The sequence below is a fragment of the Haemaphysalis longicornis genome, unplaced genomic scaffold, assembly GCF_048455015.1.
Source record: "Haemaphysalis longicornis isolate Haplotype H1 unplaced genomic scaffold, Haemaphysalis longicornis Haplotype H1 scaffold_1, whole genome shotgun sequence".
Classification (NCBI taxonomy): Eukaryota; Metazoa; Arthropoda; class Arachnida; order Ixodida; family Ixodidae; genus Haemaphysalis; species Haemaphysalis longicornis.
The window spans coordinates 130,780,601-130,806,449 of NW_027526203.1; the positions used below are offsets into that span (position 1 = coordinate 130,780,601).

General features: G+C 48.5%; 1 protein-coding gene across 1 annotated transcript in view; it reads left to right on the top strand.

Annotated features, from left to right (window-relative positions):
• Window positions 1–1,833: 1,833 nt before the first annotated feature.
• LOC144180091 (intraflagellar transport protein 140 homolog) overlaps window positions 1,834–25,849 on the top strand; it is a 67,236-nt gene continuing 43,220 nt past the window's right edge. The window contains exons 1-2 of the mRNA XM_077708500.1: window positions 1,834–2,976; window positions 24,347–24,669. Coding sequence (XP_077564626.1) covers window positions 2,785–2,976; window positions 24,347–24,669 — 515 coding nt within the window. The 5' untranslated portion in view covers window positions 1,834–2,784. The remainder of the gene's footprint in view (window positions 2,977–24,346; window positions 24,670–25,849) is intronic.

The window sequence follows — 25,849 nt, forward strand, 5'->3', positions numbered from 1 at the left end:
TTAGCAACCACTTTTTGTTTTTATTGTGTAGCATGACACCGCACAAGGTAGCAAGAGTAACTACACTTCACTTTGTTTTTTGCCCGCACCGCAAACTACCGTGCGTTTCCACGTGTGCGTGCGGCGTCGGTTCAAGTGAAGTGCTAGGCCGTCCTGTCGGCGCGTAGTCATGTGTCTCCGTTGCTACATGTGTTATCGGTCCGCGGTGATGAGTTCTGCTGCCACAAAACGAAAAGTTTCGTCTTTTCAAGACAAGCTCGCAATTTCAAATGCCGTCTACGCCGTCGAGAAAGAAGATTGTTGCTACCCGGTACACTATTCCAGCTAGCACCCTCTCAGCAATATTGAGTGCGGCAAAGAGCACGAATTTCGCAAAAAGGCGCACTTTCAGTATGCAACCAGAGCGATACTTAAGCTACGCTTGTGAATATGTGGGTAAGTGACCTCCCCTCCTTGGGACGCCGTTTAGTGCCCAAGCTCGTGCAAAAGCAGCAGGCGCAACTAACCTAGTTTTTCCCTGTGGAATGAATCCTTGAAGGGTGAGTTCACCTTCACTGATGTCCAGCATTTTGGTTTCGTTTCGGCTTCAATCACGCGAGCCTAAACTCAAAACCTGCATGTAACGAAAACCTGTGTGTAACGAAAAATTGCGAACTTTTGTAAACTTCGTTACATCCAGGTTTAACTGCATTGTGGATCCACTTGATAGCGGTTTCAAATTTGACTGTTTTCTTATCTGCCTTTTTTTGGAGTGTTGCATTTCATTTTGTGCTTTCTTTGAATATACCAATTACTCTCGTTCTCACTGCGTTATCAATACATTTACCTTAGTAGTTAACTACAGATGTCAACTACTAAGTAGTTAACTACTTTTCAGCCTTTTGACTTAGGGACTCTCGTCGGTATACCCACGTGGACGTACTATTTTCTTTGAAATCAATAAACCTGCTTGCTTGGTATTCTCGTTTTCTATGCTTTGAAGGCTGTCTTTGCCAAACTTTGCTTGTTTTTATTTAACCATATGTTCTCCCAGATGATGTAAATTAATACGCAGCATCGGCGCGATAGACATAAATGCGTGTAAAAATTTAGTGCCCTTCCATTCTGTGAAGGTGCATGACAGGCGAAGAGTCGATGGAGTGCACGAAACAAACGACATTTGTTTGTAATTTTCGATTGAGCATACTTCCTAGCCATTTAGCTAAATGAAACTTGGAAGACCTCGAGCTTTATTCTAGCGAACAAACATGGGGCTGCCTGTTACCCTGCCGCGTCGTAGGCATCTTACCGTCTGTGTAACGCACCAAACTAATCCGTTGGACTGTGAAGACACTGGACAGGTCGCAATGGGCTGTTTGACGTCCGCGTGTAAGCCTCCAGCCAGCACAGCGGACATGTCATCAATGAGGGTATGGAACCTAGATTCGCGTGCGCCCCCACCCCTCCTTCCCACTTCCTCCCTCCACTCCCCGCACGTGCACGCAAAAACCGGCAACCGCTCTCTCTTATGTGCGCAGACACCGGCATAAAAGAGTTGTGAATGAGGGGTAGGCGGCGGCAAAAAGGAACGACGGAGCGGTGCCGAGCAAAGCGGATCCACCGGGATGAAAACTGGGAGGGTTAGGCATATACTGCCTCGCAGTAACAAGAACCAAGAATGCTTTGCCGGGCCTGGTAACGAAAAATGCAAAGCGCAGACCCACCCTTTGTACGGGCGATCCGATCGGCGCGGGCTTTTTAATTGCTGAGAGGTCCACCAGATGACAGCCTCGTGTCTCTCGTAGCAACCGCGCGTTGCCGAGGGGAGTTTTGTTTTCCGTGTTCGCTCGGCGGTCGAACGCGGCGCATTCCTGAGACAGTGCGCAACATTGTTTGCTCGCGTTTCGCTACGAATCGATGCCAATGTACAGAACGCAAGCGCTGCCTGGTCGTGACATAAATGAGGACACCTCGCTTGGCAGCTGCCGCTGTTCTGCGGCTTGTCTTCGTCCGTTGGCCACGCAACTGTGCAAGTTCGATGTAGAGTTGTGCTCCTAGGGCACGTTCTCGACTGGTGATCACTCATGCTCCCTGGATTTCAGTCATACCCGGTGGAGTGCTGCTTGTATCAAGTTCACGATGCATTCGTGTCGATCATTACCGGTGCTGAGAATGCTCCCGCCTGCTTAGCCCACGCCACGAGCCAACGAGCCACGTCGAACAACTGTGCCGCTGGAAGGGAACGACGAAAGAGCGCCCCCGACAAAGCGCCTTGTTCGAGCAAGTGTCTTAGTTGGCCGCGGAAGCTCTGTTCCACTCCGAATAATTTTGCGCAAGCAAGGACAGCTTGACATGAACCGCAAAGACAGAGACTGCATGGCGCTGTTAAATACTGCAGGTGTGAAAACACATGGTCAAGATCTACATTTTTTGAAGAGTGTGCTGTGTGGACTTCCGAAGGTACCCAACTGTATAACTGCTACGTAACACTTTTGCAAACCACCAAGACAAGACCGCAGTGATTTGATCGCGGGACCTTGGACATCCCTGTCGTGACCCGTTTGATGTGCTACGGGACATGCTGAGCAGAAAAACGTACGACTCCGATAATAATTATTTCGAAGGGGAAACTCGCACAAACCGTCCAGGACAAGATGGTGTCGAAGAACGCACCCATATTGTGATTTCAGACGAGCTCTGAATGATAAGGCTGCTCTAGACTCACCCTAAAGCCTGTAAGGAATTCTCGGGGGCCTCTGCAGCCTTTCAGTAAGGGGAGGGAAAAGGTGCTTACGGCGTGAAAATATGGCGGTTTATTTGGACTGTCGCGTGGAAGACGTAGGCCTGTCGTCTGCGGTAAAGACCCGGCTGTCCTGTTTCCGCGGGGGAGCCCTGTTTGCGGTGGCCTTCCGTGACAAGGACTACGGCAGTGTGCGGCTTCTGTCCGAAGAGGGCGTACCGCTTCCCAGCGAGTTGCCGAGGAAGTCGGGAGCACAGGTAAAGGGGCCATTGAGGTAGGGGCTTTTACGCACATTGAGTATCAGTATTGCATCACGCGCCTGATTCCGGAAAATTGTAGAGCGGCCTAAACTATTACTTGTACTAGTTTAGGCCGCTTTGCAAAATTATGGTGTAGCGCTGCAGCGAGGAGTGACGCAATCGTGGAGAGTTATGGAAATTAAGCCCTGTTTAGCTTGGTTCAATTTGCTGACCACATGGAAGCAAAAAGTACTACAGGTTAATTCTTTTTGTAGAAACCGTAAAAAAGCACAACTGCTCGTGTGGAATTCATAGCAACTAGGTTTGATACATCCTACTAACGCTTTTGCAAGTCCTTTGTACATGTCAAGCAAAAAAAACCCCAATTTTCCACGTCTGCACTGCCCACCCACTCGTATGGTAAACGTCTCGTCACCGACACCAGCCATGTTTGCGCACAGATCGCGGGGACACGACTGGTGCGCAAAAAATGATGAGCGCTGCCCATTTTCCGTGCCGCATTGACACGGTTTGTAGGTGTGCTGCTGGTATGCAAGACCCTATATAGTGGAACCTTGAACGTCCCGGAACAAGGACGGCTCTGGATTATTAAAACGCGATACATGTTGCGTGAGCTACGCACTTACGTACATTCACCATTCCATGCGTTTATGCCGTTAGCCTAGATGGGAGTCCCCCAGGCTTTTATCATTTTTCAGTATGACGATACGCGTGGCAGCAGTTACGGTCGAACGCAAAGCCAATCACGGCTCTTCAATGCTATCAACAGCGTGCACATGGAATCCCACAGCATACTGCGAGGTGAGCCGGCAGAGGATTTTCAACATTCACTTCTGCTCTGCCAATACCCGCTTCCTGCGAGCCTCATGAGGCTCGTGCGAATCAGTGAGGCTGGCACGATCCTAACTGATATTTACCGCATCGAAGTGGAAGCAGCCGGCAAGCGCTCCGCTTCCAGTCGGAGGTCCCTCGCAGTATCCATCGGCTCACACAAGCGCCGTGAAAAGTACCGTATAATACCAATTCGCCGGAGCTGTATTTTCGGACGCATAGCAATGGCGTTCAATGAAGTAATGTTGCGCTGCCACCGCGGCTGGCCTCACCCGCCTTGGCCGAACATTCTGCACTCATGCGGAGACGGACAGTCAAGATGAGCACGCTTTACCGGTGCTGCGTGACTTTTCCTTTGCTACTGCAGAGCAGGCGATCCGTGTGATAGGAACCAGAGGGCATTCTCCTGAGAGTAGTCGGACGCCAAGGCAAAATGGGGCGTATATCCATTAAGTTTGCTGAAAATGGCTTCGAACACCGGAAGCGCTAGCGCCTCCGCTGACAGGTAGCCATTCCTCCCCACTCTGCCTCCTCGTCCCCTGCCTTGCGAGATTTTTTTGCAATCCACATTTCCGTCCCACTCACCTCACCCCCCCTCCTCCTCTTAGTTTCCTTCCTTGGTTTGGCTTTCTATCGTTCCCTCCCCCTCATATCCCCACTCCTCTCTCCTCTTCTAGTCAAGTAGGGTGGCAAGTTTAGCTAGTTAGTTCAGATTCAAATTCGTGACGAAAAACAGCGCAAGAAATACAGGGACAAAAGAAGAGGGGACGACGCACACCGCTAACCTCGCAACTGATTTTTTTTACACGTCACGGAAGTGACACCAGTACGACGAAGCAAGTGGCCTGTAAAGGGTGCACCCTTACACACAGGGTCTTCTTGAGGGGAAGCAACCTTTAGTAATAAAGAGTGGCAGGGAAACCAGCACCGATAACATCAGCGCCACAGAAGACTGCGGTAAGGGAAATAAGTTTGAGCAACCTTGATTGGAAAAAAGCAGAGCAAAAGGTTTCCCCCCAGACAGCAGTGGGCCCGGACGGAATACCAATGCAACTGATAAACCTGCTTGGACCTAAAAATAAGGAATCGTTTATGAGAGCAATAGATAACGTGATAGAAACCAAACAAATACCAGAGGACTGGTTAGAAAGTAGGATGAATTGAATATATAAAGGCAGAGGAGACAAAGCCAGTATTGATTCATACAGACCACTCACAGTGACGTCAGTGGTGTATAGATTCGTAATGCAGGCGATAAAATCAGAAATTCAAGCATGGATGGAAGAAAATGAAATACTTGGCGAACTGCAGAATGGATTTAGACAAGACAGGCGACTGGATGACACTTTGTTCGTGATAACGCAATGCATTGAAATTGCGAAAACACAGAATAGACCACTATGGATCACGTTCTTGGACATTAAAGGGGCATATGACAACGTAAACAGAGAACGGCTGTGGAGAACGCTGAAACTCCAGGGATTAGATGACGAGTTAGTACAGTTCCTTATAGCAATCTATACAGACAATAGAGTGCACCTTACTTGGGAAGGACAGAAATGCGTCCAGCAGGCAGGTCAACATCCATCGGGGACTGAAACAGGGATGCCCTTTGAGCCCAATACTGTTCATGCTTTACATGGCAGGGTTGGAAAAGAAACTGGAAGAAAGTCAAGTAGGGTTTAGCCTAACCTATATGCTGCAAGGCGAAGTGGTACAACATTCCGGGAATGTTATACGCAGACGACATTGTTCTTTTAGCTGATAACCAATCCGATATGCAGCGGCTGATAAATATTAGCGGCCAGGAAGCCACCGACCTCGGGTTAGATTTCAGTGCAGAAAAATCAGGAATAATGGTTTTCAGTGACGCTACCACTGATGTAGTGTCTATCCAGCAAGGCGAATTACCTAGAGTGAAGGAATATAAGTACTTGGGAGTGTGGATAAACGAAGGGGATAACTACTTAAGAACTCACGAGGTGCAACTTAAGGTTAAGGGAAAGCGAAACGCAGCTATAATGAAGCATAGAGCTCTGTGGGGGTATAACAGATATGAAGTAGTAAGAGGAATGTGGAAAGGAGTAATGGTTCCGGGTCTCACGTTTGCGAATGCTGTACTCTGCTTAAAATCAGACGTTCTATCAGGCCTGGAAGTAAACCAGAGAACGCTAGGACGTTTGGCCTTAGGCGCGCATGGAAAAACAAGTAACGAAGCAGTTCAGGGAGATATGGGCTGGGCGTCGTTTGAAGTTAGAGAAGCACAGAGTAAAATATGCTTTGAGATGAGGTTGAGGGCAATGGATCAACGAAGGTGGGCAGCTAAGGTATTTAGGTACCTATACTTGAAAAGCGTGGACATGCAGTGGTTAAGAAAGACCAGAAGGCTAACGATGAAATACAGAAAGAACAGTGGAGAATCCAAAACAGCCAAGGTAACCAAAAAAGAGGCAAGGCAGATTGAAACGAATAAATGGAGGGAAAAAATAGAAGCTAAAACGTCGTTAGAGGTGTACAGGGCTGAGAAATTGAACATCAGAAAGGAAACTTTCTACGATAATTCCCATGGCAGTGCTTTGCTTTTTGAGGCTAGAGCAGGTTGCCTGCGAACTAAGAGCTTTGTGGGGAAGTATTCACAAAATGATGGGGTATGCGTGGTCTGCGTAAAAGAAACAGAACCTATGCGGCACATAGTATTCGAATGTGAGGGTATCCATCCAAATCTACATGAAGGGAATATTGGGCTTCAAGAAGCCATAGGATTTAAGGGTATCAGAGAGGAAGTTAACTTCAAAGCTGTCGAGGGGACGAAAAGAAGATTAGAATGCTGGTGGACGAAAAGCAGAGAGGGGAATATTGCCTAGGACAGTTACCACCTGTAACAGGGAAAAAAAAGTATTTCGGGCCTAATAAGCTTTAGTGCCTGCCCTAAGCAGCGCTAGTATTAAACCAATAGTGTAAAACATGGTTGTATTAGGGCTTTTTGGTAAGATGACATGTCATCACCCCGCTTCAAAGGGGAAACCAATAGCAATCATCAGCATCATCATCATCATCATCATCATCATCATCAGTACGTTATACTTAGGGTTGTTTGTTTTCATGTTTTATATTTTGACACGAAAGTGTTTTATGCCGCGATACCCCAAAAATTATTTGACGTCATATCCGTCACGAAAATGACGCCAGTACGTCTTTGCCGAAGCGAACCGCCAGCACTGCGTCGCTAGCCAAGCACACCCACAAGACAGCCGCCGACCCGCAAATCATGCTCAGCTGGAGATTTCGCTGCACATTTTACTTTCGTGTTTTACTGATTCCTATGACAGAGGAATCAACCACAGATTTTTAGGTGCGGAGCACCTTAGGACCGCACAATGTCCGTCCGATTCCGTGCGCATAGCATTTACAATCGCAAAAAATCGCACAGGCACCAGCAGGATTCGAGCCTGTGTCCGGTAGCCGAGACAGAGTTAGTGAGTCGTCTTATCCATTGGGCTACGACCGTGAGTCAGTACCGATGAGTCAGACGGCTTACTCCTTCGCCTGTAACGGTGTGGAGTACCTTAGGACCTAGGTCCGTCCGCGTCCATCCGCGCGCACACCACCATCAAGCGAAAATCAAGCGAAATTTGATTCGAGCCGTGAGTTGCAGTTTCATTTAGGGAATAATCAAGGTGCAACTCACGGCTCAAATCGAATGACAGTCGGGGCGCAAATTGGATGTCACTCGGGGCGCAACTTGGATGTCATTTCGAGTCCCCGTACTCTGCACCCTCGCCATCATCCACGGAGTGGAGACGCTGTCATTTTTTCAAAGACCTGAAACACATACACAAAACCGTACAATCGCGTGGACGGATTACACCGGGAGTGCATGTAATCGGCCACAGGTTAACATCCTCAAACCGTGTGACACGTGACGTTGCTCCGAATCCTAGAAGTGATTGCACTGTGCTAGGGGATAATGAATTCAAATTCCTTGTCCAGTAATGACGCAGAACGAGCACTAGCACACTTACCCTCGTCCGTTCTGATATGAAAAGCCTCTATTATCTCTCTGACATACTGATTTTGATGTTTGGCGACTACTTTTGTATCTTTAAAGACAGGGAACAACCGCTACATTTTTTGCAGCGCTGTGCAATGTGTGAATCCTCATCTCCTTTCCAAGAACGTCTATGCTCCATGAGCTGAATGTCAAAGCATCGGCCCGCTTGCCCAATATAAACTTGACCGCAGAAAAATGGAATCATATGAAACCAACACTGCAAGGCCCAAGTCTTGACACATGTTTAACGCCACAGCGTCCACGTGTAGGTGAATCTGCCAACTACCCTCCGCGGTGGCTCAGTGGCTAAGGCGTTGCGCTGCTGAGCACGAGAACGCGGGTTCGATTCCCGGCCGCGGCGGCCGCTTTTCTGATGAAGGCGAAAACCAAAAACGCCCGTGTGTACGAGATTTCGGCGCACGTTAAAGATCCCCAGGTGGTCAAAATTGATCCTGAGCCCTCCCACTACGGCGGGCCCTATCGCCTGCGTTGCGTCGGCGCGTTAAATGACAGAATCGATCTATTAATCAATCAATCGATCAATTAATTGACCGTTAATTAATTAATGCAATTAATTGATACAATTATTTATTAATACTGATTAATTGATTAATAATAAATAAATTAACAATTTCTCGATTACTCATTAAATAACTAATCAATCAATCCATCAACAAAAAAATCAATCAATAAATCAATCTATCTGCCAACTTTTTATCTACCGCGCTACATATCTTTCCTAATTTGTTTGGCGCCGAGAACAGGGCGTTTAAACTGTAACGTCCCACTATATTCTTTAAATCATGGGACAATATGTGCACATACGGCACGACCGAGAAGTCTTTTTCCTTAGCCTCAGCTTCCCTGCGCGCTACCGAAGCAGATTGCACCCACTTTCGTACTTTGCCACCGGCAAGACGTATTAAATGCTGGCTGTACCCTGCCAACGTCAGCCTTCCTAATTGTTCATAGAAACTGTTGTCATACCGATGGACGCACGACTTGGCAAACAAGCAACGTAAGGAAGATACAGCTATGCCGGTCTTCACAATCTTTGAATGCCCAGAATTGATATTAAACACCGGCTTCCTTGACCTGGGTACACTTGCAACAAATTGAGCACCGGCTTCCTCGACCTGGGGCTAAACTTCCAACAAACATATCTTGTTTCAATGAACAACTTCAGGTTCAATAACTGGATCCAGTTTTCCTTTGGGAGCTCGAACGTAACTTTTAGACCTAAGTTGCACTCCTTAAAAAACGTCGCTACGTCAGGTACCCTGCGCACGAGATCACGAAGGCTGTGTAAAAACTAGAAATCATCAACATACCTAAACACTTCTGTGCATATCCCACTTAAAGGGATCCAGAAAAGCCTTTCGTAAAAGTTACAAAAGGCCTTTATTGTCGCGTAGTACCAACATAGCGATGCAATGCCATTGGAATTATTGATCTAAATTCAGTATTAGCTGCGCCAGAAGCAATTAAGTGCACCTCCCCTCCCTTTCCGATCGATTCCGCCTTCCTCTCTGTTTCTTTCAAAGCAGCTGGAAACACTGGGAATAGCCATGTGACATCGCGACGCTCGACTTCCGTTCTCTGCTAGCTACATTCCTGCGCCTAGGCACGCGTCAATCGCTGCAGACCTGCCTTTGCCTCGGGATCGCGCAGGAAGGAGGAAGGGCAACCGGAAGCCAATGGCAGTGACGTTGCCGGCGACCGAAGATCGGCCGGAGTCAGGGGGGCGCCTCGCCGTTGCGTCAGCCGCGGTCGGCGTTGCGTCGGCCGCGGTCGGCTCGCTCCGGCGGCGCGCTCATCGGCCGAGAAACGCGATCTTCAAAATTTGTTTACAAATTATCCGTACAACGTATGGGGCTCGCACTTGGCTCAAAAATCCCCCGTTATGTGTTCTACCACATGAAGGCATTTGATTGCCACCTTCACAAAGCTTTTCTGGGTCCCTTTAAGTTACTTTGAAGAGTTCTGTCAACCTTAGCCAGAAAAATATTGCTAAGCACTGGAGGTCAACGGGCCAAAAAAAATACTGCTGAGCACTGGAGCCTCCTTTGAGCCCATGCAAATTCCCCTTTTGTGCGCATGCATCCCATCTCGCCACTCAACAAGGGTAAAATTAAGATAAAATAAAATCTCAACGAAACTGCTAATATCGCGGACTTGTTCTGAATTGCATTTCATCGTTGTCATCAGTTGTAGATTCCCTGACGGTTGTCAGACGTTTGTCATGCGTAATGGTGCAATACAGATCTTCTGCTGCCACGCTGAACGCTTGACAAGTACCAGGGTTATGTTCTTGGAGGTATCTCACGACCGCACCGGGATTTGACACAAAGAATGGGTCCCTCTGAATCGGCGAATTGAAATGCTTCTGCAGGTATGCAGACCTGCTAGAATGCCACGTCTTCTTCTCAGATACTATTGCACGGAACGGTACATCTGTCTTGTGCGTTTTGGCTGCAAATAACACATCTAAAACATTATGTTTCGCCTCCCTCACATTCGACGCTTCTTTTTGCAGGTGGCGGTGATTTAGTAGTGCTAATGCACGTTCCTTTACCTTGCTTGGCTTATCTTCCACTTTTTAAAAATTTCTTTCTAACGCAGTCAACGCTTTTTCGCAGTAAGCTGATTCAGTAAGGACAAGAAAACAACATATTTTCTTATATTCGACTATTACATGCAACCCAACTAGAAAATCAGTTAACAGGTGGGAAGGTTCGTGACGTAACCTCGTACCTTCGACTCCAGAGTAGACATCAACACTCTCAGGCAGAAACCTTGGGCGTTCACTTTCCTTGACATGACATGCAATGGCCCAGGCCATCACCACTTAGCAGTCTCCTGGAGATTCTTTTTTAACGCGCAAGCGTTATTAGGCTCATATTTTGATTTACCGTGGCTGCTAGCCATCCGCTATCAGCCGCGCTCATCAAGCGTCCGCGGAAGTACTTCATCGGTGCTAACAGGAAACTGCATGCAACTGAGGCAGCCAAATACGAGGGCTCGCCGGAATTGGGAGCACCAAGTAGCGGAAACTTGAGTTTAGAAAGGAGGACAATGGTACTAGTACAGCACGCCTGCGCACTGAAGTTTGTTGCTAAGCAGACATGGTCGCCAGCCGTGATCGCAACTTCCTCCTCCACCAAAGCGCCTCTCCGATGACCTAAAATGGCAGCGGGACGAACATTGTCACCTAGTTAAAAAAGGGGGAAAACCATTAACGCCAGGCTCTCAAAAACCAAGGAAAGCCTACATTGCTACCAGAAATGAAATAAAATACATCCCATACGAAGCAAAAAGGAGTATATATGGCTTCTAATTACACAAATTTTAAAATAAATTAATAATTTGCACGGTTGTGTCGCCGCCATAAGCTCAGTCCGGCAAACGATGAATGACGACATGCGGCAAATTAAAAAAAAACCGCAAAATCTGCCAGCATGTGATCCCCGAATCGAGTCACGTAAGAGTCCTCGGTATGGCCCAACAGACAAGCAGCAGAGCAGATCTCACAATCGCCAAAATACAGGAAATGTTTCACGATTTAACTCACATTGTAAAGGGCCTAAACAGGGGAAGTACAGGGAACCTTCCTGTTTTCACGATCACCGCAAGTTCCTTTTAATTGTGTCTTATAATACCTTAGAAGACGTCAGAGAGGCCACTCTCCGAGCACAAAAGGAGTGTCTGGGAAAAAGAAATTGGGAATGGGTCGTCCTCTAAAATGTAGGCACACCTCCAGAAAAAAAAAGCTGGGCGCCACGATGAATAGGTCACCCATCCAGCGAATTCCCATAAAAGCCCTCCACCAACTGAAAAACATAGATACAAACCTACGCGAGGACAGGCGACAAGCCAGGATCAAATTCTCTGAAAGAAAGTTCCAAAAACATGAAAACAACAGTACACACCGACGCCTGGACGTTCGAAAGTACGCAGGCAACAATTATCGTACTGGAGTGCCGTCACAATCCGTGGAATTGCATTACCTTCCTACATACTGGAATTGAATCCTCTTTGCGATCCCTCTACCGGAATAGTATCGAATAGATGCTTAAACACCATTACACACGCTCAGTAGGCCATTAGTCTCTTGGCTACAGGCAGAGTACCTAAACGCTTCAGAAAGATTCCTCAATCCACATTGATAAAAGTTCACAATCATCAACGCATTAACATAAGGGCCTGGAATGGAGTGACGCCGCCGACCAATATCCACTCGAACTCGCATTCCGTGCTCCCTGTTGACCACGACTATCACACTCCCCTCTCTGAAAAATATGGAAAACGACCCCTCACCCTACACTTAGGAACACCATCCTTCCCCGTGCCACACGGGGATTTCATCACTCAAGAATTGCTAACTCTTCTCCGGATACAAGCCGGCGTATATATCCACAAATCTAGATGGGCAAAGATGTTTGGTAGGAATTGCCCGACATTAACTTGAAACTGCTAAATGCGGGCAAACGCCCACTCTCTTCTGCGAAACCTGGTCTTATCCACGGATACACTCAGGGGTGAACAGCTCAAACATTGCATATCCAACTGATATCGACACATGACAGGCTGCCCTGACCAGCTTGTCACCTCAAGATCAGAGTGAGCTGATTTTGGGACAATAGAATTCTGGTTCAACCCATAGGGTCTACCATCTCTTTGCCCCCTTTTCCCAAACTTTCAATAAATCTTCCTCAACAAAGAAACTTCTTTCTATCTCTCCCTCTGTTTGTGTACAGTAAAACTCATAATTTCAGTCAGGCCACCCCGATAAACACTTTTAAACCTTGACACTGTTGCTCTCGCTTTCGAACTGACCAACACCCCGCAGCCGCAATTTTTCCATGCCCATATCTTAAGCCACGCAAGCGTAGATGTCCTCCGAGTTTAGTGTGATTAACCGTTTGTGATTAACCGCATTGATTAACCATTGTGGCTAGCCTAGCTCTCGTCACCGACCTTCAGCACTTGGAAAGCATACATAGCAAATGCAGCAACTCCGTTCCAAAACGCCCCCTCGACGCTGGAGTAATGCTAGCTTGTCATGCATCTTAAGACGTAAACGTAGATGTCATCTGCAACTTTCTTCATCTAATTCTACCCTTGTTGAGGGGCGAGATGGGTTGTACACGCAGAAAAGTGCAATTCGCATAGGCTCAAAGTTGGGTCCAGTGCTTAGCAGTATTCTTCTGGCTAAGGTTGACAGAAATCGTGAAAGGAACTTAAGCGGGATGTGCACAGAAGTGTCTAGGTATGTTGGTGAATTTCTAGTTTTTACAGAACGTTGTCATCTCGTGCGCAGGGTACCTGACGTAGCGAAAATTTTCAAGGAGTGTGGCTTAGGTCTAAAATTTACGTTCGAAATCACAGAGCAAAACCGGATTTAGTTCTAGGACCTGAAGTTGTTTATTGAAAGAAGACATGTTTGCTGGCATAAGGAAATTCCCACCACCTCATCCTCGGTTAACCAGAGAAGCCACCATCTCTTCGGCGATTGCAGACAAATTGCTATTCCCACTGCATTTTCGTCTATTTTATCTACCCCACTCAGTATCCCTCCCTTTGCAATTTCTGTCCGACGCCCGGCACCCTGTACCACCAGGTATGGAAGTGCCAACAAACTCCCAAACTACCCCCTATCCCCTTCCCATCTTTTGAGCAGTGGTTGGCTCGTCTGGTTGATCCGAACCTTGTACACCAGCAAGAACTGGTAAAGAGGGCGTGAACGGCAAGTCGTAGCCTGGGTATACCGGAATAAGGATTCCCTCCACCGGGCGAGTGCCCTGCCATGAGTACTTACGCTCAATAAAAGTTTATTCTCCTCCTCCTCCTAGGAGCATAGCCCTAGGTCTAGGAAGCCGGTGCTCAATTTAAATTCTGGGCATTCCAAGATTGTGAAGACCGGCATAGCTGTATCTTTCTTACGCTGCGGTTTTGCCAAGTCGTGGGTTCATCGGTAAGGCAGCAGTTTTTATGAGCAAATAGTAAGGCTGGCGTCGGCTGGGATACACCTTGCCGTTGGCAAAGTACAAAAGTGGGTGAAATCTCTTTCGGTAGCGCGCAGGGAAGCTGAGTCTAGGAAAAAGACTTCTCGGTCATGCCATATGTGCACATGTCCTATGGTTTAAATAATGTAGCGTTACGTTGCAGTGTAAACGTCCTGTTTTCGGCGCCAAAGAAATTGGGAAAGATATTGCCGCGAACCATGTATGGGTTTGTTTATTTATTGTTTGTTTTTAGTGCCGGGCCACGCCCGGCTGTGTTATCTTCGTTCCAAACGAAGCGCGTCTTACATTCTTTACTTTTATGCCGCACGGGCTATCACATTCAGATAAGCAGACTGTTTCGCCCTAACTAGCCCAGAATAATCCTCTGTGATCTACAATGTTCTGGATGTGAATCGACGGTTCCAGAAACACTTGCGCCGAAAGATAAAAGCCTGCAGAGCAGACGCCGCGGCATTCATTCGACGACACTCGCCTGTGCTAGTCACTTTGTTGACCGCTGCTTCGCCGCCTCGGTATTCTTTTGTGTTTTTAGGGGAGCACAACTTCGCTCCAATAAACTTGTTTCTAATTCAAGACAACTGCGTCGTCCTTGGCTTCGTGACAATATGTTGCGCGGTAGATAAGAAGTTGGCAGATGCAACTGTACGTGGACGCCATGGCGTTAAACATCACACTAAACTTTTTTTGCACCATTTTTAGCCGAAAAGAGTGTGGAAATCTTGTTCCATGGCGCACACCTTTAAGGGTATTTTGTGTAAAAAAAAAATGGAAGGGTGAAAAAAAGGGTGCTTGGAAACACCATAAAATAAGGGTGTAAGGTTCCTTCATACCATAAAAAGGGTGTGTGCAGCGCAGTGACGCTGACAATGTGGATCGGCTGAGCGCGCAGCATGACACACAGACACATTCAACACGTACGAGTCACGCTTGAACCATAAATGAATTGAGCAAGAAAATCAACGGGATGCATGGGCAGAGCGGCTACATACTTAGAAATAGATCTGCTCTTCTTGCTTTTATAGCCACCAGAGAAAAGTCCCCTGATAGCGTCGGTGGGCTGGTCGCAAAAATCAGATCAACTTTTTTAACCGGGAGGTGGTTATTATATTCAATAAGTCATAAAATTTTATTACATATCAAGCTCCTATTACACACCATTTCAACACCCACCAAGAAGAGTTTTCATTATGCTAACATCCTTTTTCCCACAAGGGTGTAAAGCTAGAAATTATGGCGTTGAAAACTAGGAAAACGGGTGTGAAAGATGGCCAACTAAGAAAAATGGTGCGAAAGACCTACTTTGCAATTTTGTGCCCGTTTACACGGGTGGACTGAAAGTTTTCTACAAGCGCGGGAATGTTTTGCACCTCACGATGTTTAAAACAATATGCATTGGCATAATTTCTTACGGGCGGAGCTGTTCAAGCTGGAGCTAGGTTTGGCGGCGTTAGCAAAAAATACCAAGGAAAGCGCCTTGCGAATACGGTACTCCCTAATGCGAAATTTGTGCGCAGCGCGAACTTTAGTCTTCTCGATCAAGGCGCATAGCTGCTGTGTCTCAGGAAGCGATCGCGTGATTGGCGAACGCACGGCGGCGCAGGCTACTCTGCTGTTATCACCTCGCAGCGCGTCGTCGCCGCCGCCTGTAACGTGCTGTTAAAAATGGGGTTTGAACCTCCCGCGCAAATGTCACGTGGTTCGGATTAGCCACGCACGGGGGAGCAGCGAGCATGTTGCTGCAAATTGTGTTTGAACCTCCAGCGCAAATATCACGTGGTTTGGATGAGCGGCGAACGTAACAGCGTCTGGGGAATGTGTCAGGGCCACGGAGCAAGATCTTGCTCCGTGGTGAGGGCCTTCGCGGTGACGCATGAAACAAGAGTGAGGGGGAGCCAGTGAGAGAGATGATGCCATAAACGCGCGTGCGGTATGGCGGCCTTAGATGATGCCAAGGTCGTGACACTCCTCCTCACCATTCGCCAGACGCTCCTCTCCGTTTCTTTTGCTGCCATCACTGCGGCCTTCGCTCACTCGGTTACTCGGACATAATCGCCGACGCCAAACCCAGGTAACAGCTGCCAGAGGGCTGCCCCTAAATATATTGGTGCTTGCTGCAGTTTTGGCAAGCATTTACTGGAAGCGGCTGTCGCATGGTGTGCCCGTTATCGTGACTTTTCTTAGCACGTTTAATGCTGACGCATGCATCCATCGTAGCACTTTATTTTAATGTTATAATAGCAGCGTGCGCAAGCAACGAACCTTCGTACTGGTGGCGGGAAAACTAACGTGCATTTCCGAAAGATTTGTTTTTTCAACTCTTCCTTGCCGTCTTTGAAGTTTTGTGGGCACAACAGTAGCGTTTTGTCAATGCTCAGACTCAGTCTGGCATGGCAAATGAATGTCAGAGTTAAAATACGCCACAGACCACAGGCCCTGTCAAGAGCACTACCATACCTATGCCACCCCCCCACCACCTTGGGGTGCGCCGTGATGTGGACCTGCATAGATCCATATAGTCGTAACTGTTTCTGTCCCATGGAGCAATCTTTGAACAATCGTCAGCATTACTTAAGTAACGAAAATGATCGAGGAATTATCACCGTTAAACTACTTTCAAATTTTCAGCGAATCTTGCATGTCTTGGCTTAGTAGCCTATAACATGCTTCAGTTTGAACATCACGGTCGCTGTCAACCAGAGCTATACTTTAACTGTGCCCATTACAGACAATTTCCTGCTGAATACTATAGTTTATAGCATTTAAGTATGCCGGAAGGGGCCGTGGCCGGGCCATGCCAATATGGATGGGTTTTTTTTTTTTTTTTTTTTTGTGCACAGCGGGAAACAAAACACTGACTCATTTCGAGCATCGACGAAAGCCTTAAGCTTCTGCTGGCTCTGCACAACTGCCCGATGCTCCATGTTTTCTGGTGGACCGAAAATATTCCCAAGATAATATATATTTCTCGAGTCACTAACGAAAACTACTAAGTTTCTATGCGCTGCATACACATACAAAAATTGCGTCCAAGCTCAAGTACTGCAAAGAGCTACATATCATTTAGCTTTAAAACCGGCTGTATGTACTCGTCTGAATATCAGCAGCGCACGCGTCCGCTGAAAATGCGCTATTTCCTAATGTTTGAAACCAACATAGTTGGACCTTATTATAGTTCCTTCTTCAGATCTCACGAGAAAATTCCAAGCACAGTAACATTCTGCTTAACTTGCACAGAACATACCCGCGATAGCATGATCAGACGGCGCCGTCAGTAAAAGTTGGTCTCCGTTACTTCGAACTTACAGTCAATTTGAACTAACGCCCGGGTCCTGGCACAACGCTGTTTATTTCAACGGACGAAAAACCCCGATAATTCGGTCGCGTCGGTGTTCACAGCGGCTAATTTAATTAAACTAGCAGCCCCTGGCTTACATCACTCCTCGGAGATGGAAGTCGGCCCATAGTGAGTGGAATGCACTGCAAAACAAAACCAAATTTAAGAGACACGCAAAACAACGAGAAATAAGCACACGCAAACGCGCACGAGGCACGGAATGCACTTGATTACCAGCGCACGCCAGCGCTCCGGTGCGTAGCAGGTCTTCGATTGCACAGCGGGCGCCGCTGGCACCACAAATGTTGCGGCACAAGTCGTCACAAGGCGCCATTTTCACCCGCCGAGGTGGCTCAGTGGCTAAGGCGTTGTGCTGCTGAGCACGAGGACGCGAGTTCGATTCCCGTCCGCGGCGGCCGCTTTTCTGATGGAGGCGAAAAGAAAAAAACGCCCGTGTGTACGAGATTTCGGCGCACGTTAAAGATCCCCAGGTGGTCAAAACTAATCCGGAGCCCTCCACTACGGCGTGCCTCATCGCCTGCGTTGCGTCAGCGCGTTAAACCCTTCAATCAACTATCATCGAGGCGCCATTTTCTTAATTCTCGAAATCACGTGCAGCATCACGCGTTATTCGCGGATAATAATTCCAGGGTCTGCCCGCGCAGCGCGGCGCGATGGCCGCTCAAAGCGCCCGCCCTCGCTAATTCGAACTCCGCTTAATTCGAACTAATTTAAGATCCCCTTCTTGTTCGAATAAATCAGAGTTTACTAATTTCTTTGCTAAATTTAAAGTTCCATATGCATTGAATAGTGAACACTGTAGTAAATTCATCTTCATTATCCAGGAATTACACACTGTATTTAACATGACAATAAACTGAAACTGATACTGAACTAAACTGAAATTGAATGCGACCTACACCTAAAGGGGATGTCCGGTGCAGACAAGTTACAAAATAATACACGCCTTCAGGCAGACCAACGGCCTTTACGCATTAAGCATGGGAAACTTGACAGAGAATAATGTAGCTATTGGAGAATACCAAGGGACAACTCATTACAGTGCACTCAACCCTGGCCCCAGGACTACAGCCCTAAAATAACGCACCGCAAGGCTCGGAGGACCATCTGAAGGACCTTGGCAGATCCCGCCGCAACCGTCGTCCTCCCACTTTGAGCTCATACGCCGATAAGGCGCACGCGCAGTCTCTCTCCCTCCTTTGCGACCTCATTCTTCGTCATATGATCCGAACTGGCACGCCCCACGGTCAGGTGTGTGCCGTAAATCATACCGTAAATCATTATCTTGTCGTAAATCATACTTACTGGACTTGTCCTCGCGCCAGGCGATCACCCCACTTTCTTCATCCACACCTTTTACCACCTCACATGTTCCGTATACTCATGGGAAAGCTGGGCCGCTCCTCCACCGCACCATCGCCCGATTCTCTGGCCTCGCCTCGCCCGGCACATTGCCCACGTGCGGGGCACTGACTCCGGTAGAGTACCCGTCTAAACGTATTCCAGGCCCACCAAAACCCCTTTTTCGGCAGCCCGGACATGGGTTGCTTCAAATAGTTTTGTCTCTCACTCTCTCTTTCGACATTGGGGTTGTTGATGCCACACTCATCATAATACGCACGTTATTTTATCGCAAGTAATCACATAGAGCTATCTTCATGTAATGTATGCCTAGCCGTGCGTGCATTACGTCCATGATTCACCGGCGCGGATCCGCACCACGCGGAATTCTGACTTTCAGCCACCGCACAACTTCACCTGGCATTAAAACACCATAATAATCAAGACCAGTATCATGAGAGAGACCTCAAAGGCGCTAGTAAACTACCGAGTGAGTGTACGCAACCTTAGACCCCCCGCCCCGAAATAAGATCCTGGCTACGCGCCTGTCGCTGATACACAGGGGCGCAACCTCCCTGATTAAGCGCAGATAGGTAGTGACCTTTGGAGTGGTCCGTGGAGCGGATGCACCCATGGCGATGCCCCGGCTGCAGTGTGCCCCGTTTTTCAACCCACGAGAAAACCCGTGCCGGTTAGGGGTGGCGGCAACCTTTCAGCTTTTCTGATTCCGTACCCGGAGCGTTAGGTGGACATGGTGTCGCGGGACATTCAATCATCTTTTTTCTTGTGGGGGAAATCACATATTGCTGGAAGACCCCGTGCTAAAGTCTGTGTACTTGCTGGTAAAATATTTGTTGCAACTCTTTCAGGCCATCTAATCTAAGGCGATCTACTGTAACATTGTCAGGCCATTTGCCTGCTGGAAGCGACGAGAAAAAGTGAGTGGCTGATAGCGCCATGCAGGGAACATACGGCGACAGCAATGCGACTCAACTCGAGCAACCGGAGAACACCTCGCGTGTCCACACTCTCGAAATACGATGCAGAATTTAATAAACCACATTTAGAGGAAATCCTCAAGGTGGAGTAAGCTTCTGCGAAGGAACATTTGACAGCCACCTCAAATGCAGCCATACGGCTACAAAGGAAGCCGTTAATCCACCTCAAATGTAGCCTTACGGTTGCACTTGAAGTGGATGTCAAATTTTCCTTCACAGTACGATGCAGGATGTTTCATTCTGCATCTGAAGTTCCGTTCTTCTCCTGAGTTGGAAAAACGGCCGCGGCGACCGGGATCGAACCCGGGTCCCCGTACTCAACAGTACAACGCCACTAAAGCAATGCCAACGCCTGATATATTAACAGCGAAGCTGTTTACCATATCGCAATTTTTCGTGTCCGCAGTTAGAAATACCAAGAAATTGCCGATCGCGCACACGTAAGAGCGCGGACGTGAGCGCGGGCTTCGCGGCGACCGCTCCGGAGTTAAAAAAACTAAGAATATGTCTGGCGCTTGTGTGTGCGCCCCTCCCGGCGACCCCCCAGCGTCCCTGGCGCACGTTTGTACAGCCAAGCATATACATAGTAAAATTGGCAAAAAAAAAAAAAAAACTCCAGCGTTCGATGTAACCTTGGCAGCGCTTGCTTGGAACGAGAGACACATAACGTACGCCCATCTGAGGGGATGTCCAATGATTATCATCTCCAAAAAAAAAAAATGAAGGAAGCTCACACTTATAGCAACAATGATGGATTAAAGCTTGCAAGGGTTAAGGCTTGGGCGAGTTGGTGCATGATTGCAAAAGGGGAACAGCGTAAACACTCGTGTTTGTCACCTTCTTCTTCTTGTGTTTTGTCTGAGATTGCGCTGTCACCCTTTTGTAATGATGGATTAAAGGTCGTTGCGGCAGCGAAGAAGAAGCAATTCGGCTGCAATCGTGGACTTCAACCGTCGTGATGGTCGTGAAGGTTGCGTACAGCTTCACTACCTTCAAGTCTTACGCGTTAGTGTGAGCTTCCTTCATTTTTGAAATCAAATCATACTTTATACAACATCGTTCTCCGCGATGCTGGCAACAGGGACAAAATATCACGCACCCCTCCCGCTAACGACGAGGATGGTAGAACGCGAAGCTTTTTTCTGGGGTATTCCTTGGGTGTCGTCTTTCTTTGGACTTTGATTTGTTGAGCGTTGGCTTTGAGTCGCAAGCAGTTTGGACTTTTGATCGCAGTGTCTTTGACTTTCACCCTGGGATAAAGGTCCCCGCTAGCACCTCGCGCTAAACCTTCAGACGGAGTGAGGACGTCGGGTGCGGCGCTCCACATGTAAATATTTGACTCACGCAAGAATAGAAGCAAGAGGAAACGCGAGGGAGGAAGGGCACGGGAGACAACAAGCGATCGACACAAACACGCAATAATTAAGTAGCGTTCGCAGACAAGTCTCACTCCAAGGAAATATCAATGCACTGGCCTCAGCACATTCGATGCAAGTCAGTCACACCATCCACTCATGTCGGTGACGTGAGAGCTGACGAGACCGGCGGTGAGATCTTGAGCGCTTACGGCGGCACCTCGGGCTTACGCCGTGAGCCTCTTTGGTGACACAAATGGCCAGGACTTCCGGGAACACCCAGGCAGGATCCACCAGAACAGGCGTGGGAGTGGGAAAGGCGTTCAAGACTATACGGAGCCCGGCTCACCACGCCCACCTTGACGCGATTCCAAAGCCCTATCTCCCGCGCCCCGTTTTTCTCTCCCTCGTCCTCATTAGAGGTACATATCTTGTTTTTCTTCGCTTGGTCAAGCGTAAACTGCCACGCAAGGTCGCAGCACACTACCACACACTCTGCGCCATTCGATTTCACACGTATAAAGTGCCGCGTTCAACCATCGTCGTCGTTAGACAGAGGGCGACATGATTTTAGATGCGGAGCAGCTTATGGTCGCGCCTGTTTACTCCGCCGTTGTGCGTCCCGTTGTGCGGCGTCCACGCCCCCACTGCGCATGCGCATCCTCTCCCCCTCCTCCCCTCTCCGGCATTCCTCCTCTCCTCTCCGAAGCTCCTCTCCTCTCCGGGATTGCGCAACGAATGGCAACACCTGCGGCTCCGCGCGTGATAATGCGAAGCAGCTTAGGGCTAGAGGCGCGATGGTAGCCGCTGCATACTCCGCTGGGGGCGCCACTGTAGCTCCGCGGTATACAAATGACGCGCGCGCTCACTCCGCTCACTCTGCTCCCCTCATTCTCCTCCCGCAACGCTGCGATCGAACTGAAAACTAATGGGAACTTGAGTCGACCCCATGGATGCTTCGCATACTATTCAGGGTTCCCCTACGGGAAGATGGTGAAATTTTTCCGTGTGATTTTGCGCATCCATCCACCCCTCTCCAAGTACAAACTGCTTCGACAGTGTCGCAATGGCGTAATGGGATAGACGTTTGCTTCCACTGCCTTTCCAGATGTGCCTACCCACCACCGCACCAGAAGCACACCTAAGAGGAGGCTATAGCCTTGCGGCAACTACAGACAAACAGATATCATGCACCTGAGGATCATACATGCCACCATATGTCCACCAACATGCCCGCACTGCAACGAACACCCAACACTGTACCACACCACGTGGGCTTGCCAGAACACACCAGCAGTCCCCATTATTCGCACCCCGCACCCCCCCCCCCCCCCCCTCGATCGAGCAGTGGGAGGCCGCGTTGTGCAGCTCGGACCCTGAGGCCCAGCGACACTTGGTGGACCGGGCCCGCAGGACAGCAGCCGCCGCTGAAGCGCTGGGCTGAGGACTTCTCCCGCTTCCGAGCGTGAACCTCCTCTCATTTGAAATAAACGTTTTATTACCACCGCCACCATGTTGGCGCCATAACCCGAGGGACCCAGGTTCGATTCCTACCACGGGAAGCATTTTTTTCCGTTTCCCTTCACCCACGATCGCCATCATCGTGAGAGAAAGTTGGCTTTCCTGCAGTGCGCCTTCGACGCGACATACGCCATCAGTGAGACAGGAGAGCTTCGCTTTAAAAGCCTTCACAGGATCGCCTTGACTGAGTCCGCGCCAGCGGCCCCTCAGGAAATTGGCACTCCTATAAAGTCAACCAAAGTTAGCCCAACCCAGCCCAAGTCAGCACAGGTGTAACTTCGGTGCGTTAGGCCCCACGATCAATCAAAGACCTGATGAATTTAGTAAGGATGGCAACGTATGCACAAGCACTTGAACACTGTAATTTGTGGGCGCACGAGATATTTCCCAGGATTCTTTTTGGCGCGTGTCACAGTTGGTGTAATTCGGAGTTTGGTTTGATGGCTGTAGGATAAAGTTGGTCGTTTTCTTTTGCCCCGAACAATAACGTTCAAGCAAGATATTATCGTGAATAAATCCAACTTTAAGAAGGGTCCGTTTTGTAAAAAGTTCCGTGTGGCCACTCAGTGATGCGTTAGAGAAGTAGCTTGTTGATATTGCAACGAGTGACAGCAGTTGATTTGGGAAAGAAAAGGTGCGCTGTATATGACAATCTTTATTTTTGTTGGGAAAAAAGTTCGCAGCCTTCGTAGAATGCCGACTACGGGGGTAAGCTTTTACTGATCTTTTAACGGTTACGCAGCGTTTAAACGGGCTCATTCCACATCAGGTATACTTCAAATATGACACCAAGGCTTTTCACTGCGGAGTCTATTTCAATGGCGAAATATCCAATCTGCAGGTAGTTATTAATACTTATTATTTGGTTTATGGCTCTAGAAAGCACGGCCTGTGTTTTGGAGGTGGTGATAGTTACTGCATTTAATTTACTCCATATATTTAGTTTAGTCAGAACAGAGTTAGATGGACGTAGCATCTGTGTAGTGCGTTGCAGGTAAAAAGGAGGCTACTGCCACCTGCATGAATAACACATTTTAGGGTAGGGTGTCATCAATGTTCATAATGTTAATGTAGCTGTTCAAAAGAAGTCACCCGAGGATGCTTCCCTGCCGTACTCCATATTTGATGGCGTTTTAAACTAGACATTTATCGTTTATAAAGACTTGGTCTGGTAATACTTAAGTTACGATTCTATTATTGCTAGAAACAGTCCCGTAAAAACAGTACGCTTCTAATATTTTTAATAATGTGCTGTGGTTAATGCGGTCCAGCGCCTCGGAGAAATACACGAAAATTCCTAGCGTGAAGAGTTTTTGTTCGATTTCTTGCAGAAGTAACTCTTTTTGCATGAGGAATGCTGAATGTATGGAATAGCAATTCCCCGTAACGATTAATGTTTTTTCTCACAAGTTTGCCATTCTGTTAATAGTTTTTCCAGACATTTCGAAAAGCGGGGTAGGATTGGGGTGGGTCTGCAGTTAGAGACGTATTTGTTATTGATGACTGATTTCTCCCCATTCAGTGAAAAGGCCACCTTAACCGTCTGTGGCACCAAAGCAGCCCCATAATAATGGCTCCAAAGCGTTCCATCTCACGTGCCTCGCATTAGTGGAAGACGAGAGAAGGACCGTGCTGCAGGGAAACGCCTAGGCGGGCTCCGCAGTGGCCGCACCAACACCCAACGTGCTAACGTCAAAGCTTTAAATACCACCTGCTCCTGCCAAAATGTATTCGCGAAACTCGGAAACACAACCCGTGGCAAGCCTCAGTAACATCACTCGCAACGCAAAAACACTCAATTGGATCTTTTTCCGGGTTTGGCTTCGGGAAGAGTTCACTGAATCGGAAGGTTCACTGAAGCTCGTAGCGTGGGTGGTTGTGCTGCGCAGGTGAGCGCCATGTGCTGGCACCCGGGGCCGGTGCCACTGCTGGCGCTGGGTTGGGACAGCGGCGAGCTGTGCGTGTGGGACGAGCGGCAGGCAGTGCTGCACGAGCCGCAGACGCAGCACAAGCGCGCCGTGGCGCGCCTCCTGTGGAACGGGGCCGGCACGCGGCTCGTATCCATCGACGCCGTCGGTACCTGCATCGGCTGGAAGGCCTCGGGCCGGCCGCCGGCCGCCTTCGCCGCCGCCTTCTACCACGAGCTCAGGGACTCGCTCGCCGACGTCGCCTTCAGGGACCGCCGGCCCAGTGCCACCTCGCCGTCCCACTCGTACGTCACGCTCTGCGAGGGTTCACGCACTGACTGCCAGTGCCTTCTCGGTCCAGAGCTGAGCACGCATGGCGCAATCAGTGAAACCACCAAGCTCAGTTCTTTCTCGCACGACGCCACACGTGGGTGCAAGTGTTCACCACACAGCACGCGAGTACCTTTTAGACGGCCCTTGAGGGAGCTGGAAGCGAACGAGCACCGTGGTCAAATGCCCGGCAAATTTCGCGCAGCTCAAGTCACTCCGCGACACATTGCACAAGTTGAAAGCAATTAAGAGTATTTGTTTACGATACCATCTCGTTACCAAAAGGTTCAAACGGGCAATTATAAGTAATGGCGGAAACAAGCTGCTATCAGAGGCTAAACACCAATGAGAATTGTAGAAAACGTAAAATTATACAATCTCATTTTATTGGGGGGATAACGGCAGTCACTCACTGCGGTCTTTCTTTATCTTTCTTTGTTCGTGCATACTCTGTTTTATTCCTTGAGGAACTGCGCTTTGGTAGAGGCGGTTCATGTTTGCATCGTCTGCAATACATTAGCGAGCCTCTTAGTTCTTCCAGGCCTGTCTTCCTCAATCAGTCCCAACAGGACTGCCTTGGGAAGCCTCTCGCTCGGCGCTCAAGCTTGAACTCTCAATTTTGTCTGGAATGCAGCGCAAAAATCTTCTAACAGTTCTACCGAATTACAAATAAGCGTCGCACCCACCGTGTTCTATTCGACGCACGCCATTCGCTCATTCAACACGCCAGAGGAATTCACCTCGAACGCTGTATGTGCATGCACTCAATTCATTTGGGTGCATGAATCACTCACTACTACCGCACAGGCCTTCAAAAAAAAAACCTGTTTTTATTGGTACCCCATTTCCGACTGTATAGCCTGTGCGTGGATAACCAACAGGTCGGCATTAACCACGAAATTGTTTTTACGAAGGCTGATACAGCATGCAAACCCGAAGAAAACTGGCGTGCGGTCCTGACGTAGTCGATGAGGCGGCCGTGAAAGGCGCTCTCCTTCCGCCGATAACCTGATCCCTGTCCTTGATTTGCGGATCTTACGCGAACTCCGCATCTTGACTGGAAGCGTTTTCTGATTGGCTCTGAGTTGTGTCGCGTGCTTCTGCCTCGCCAAGTGCCTGTGTATGTGTTCGCAGTATTAAAGATGACGTATAATG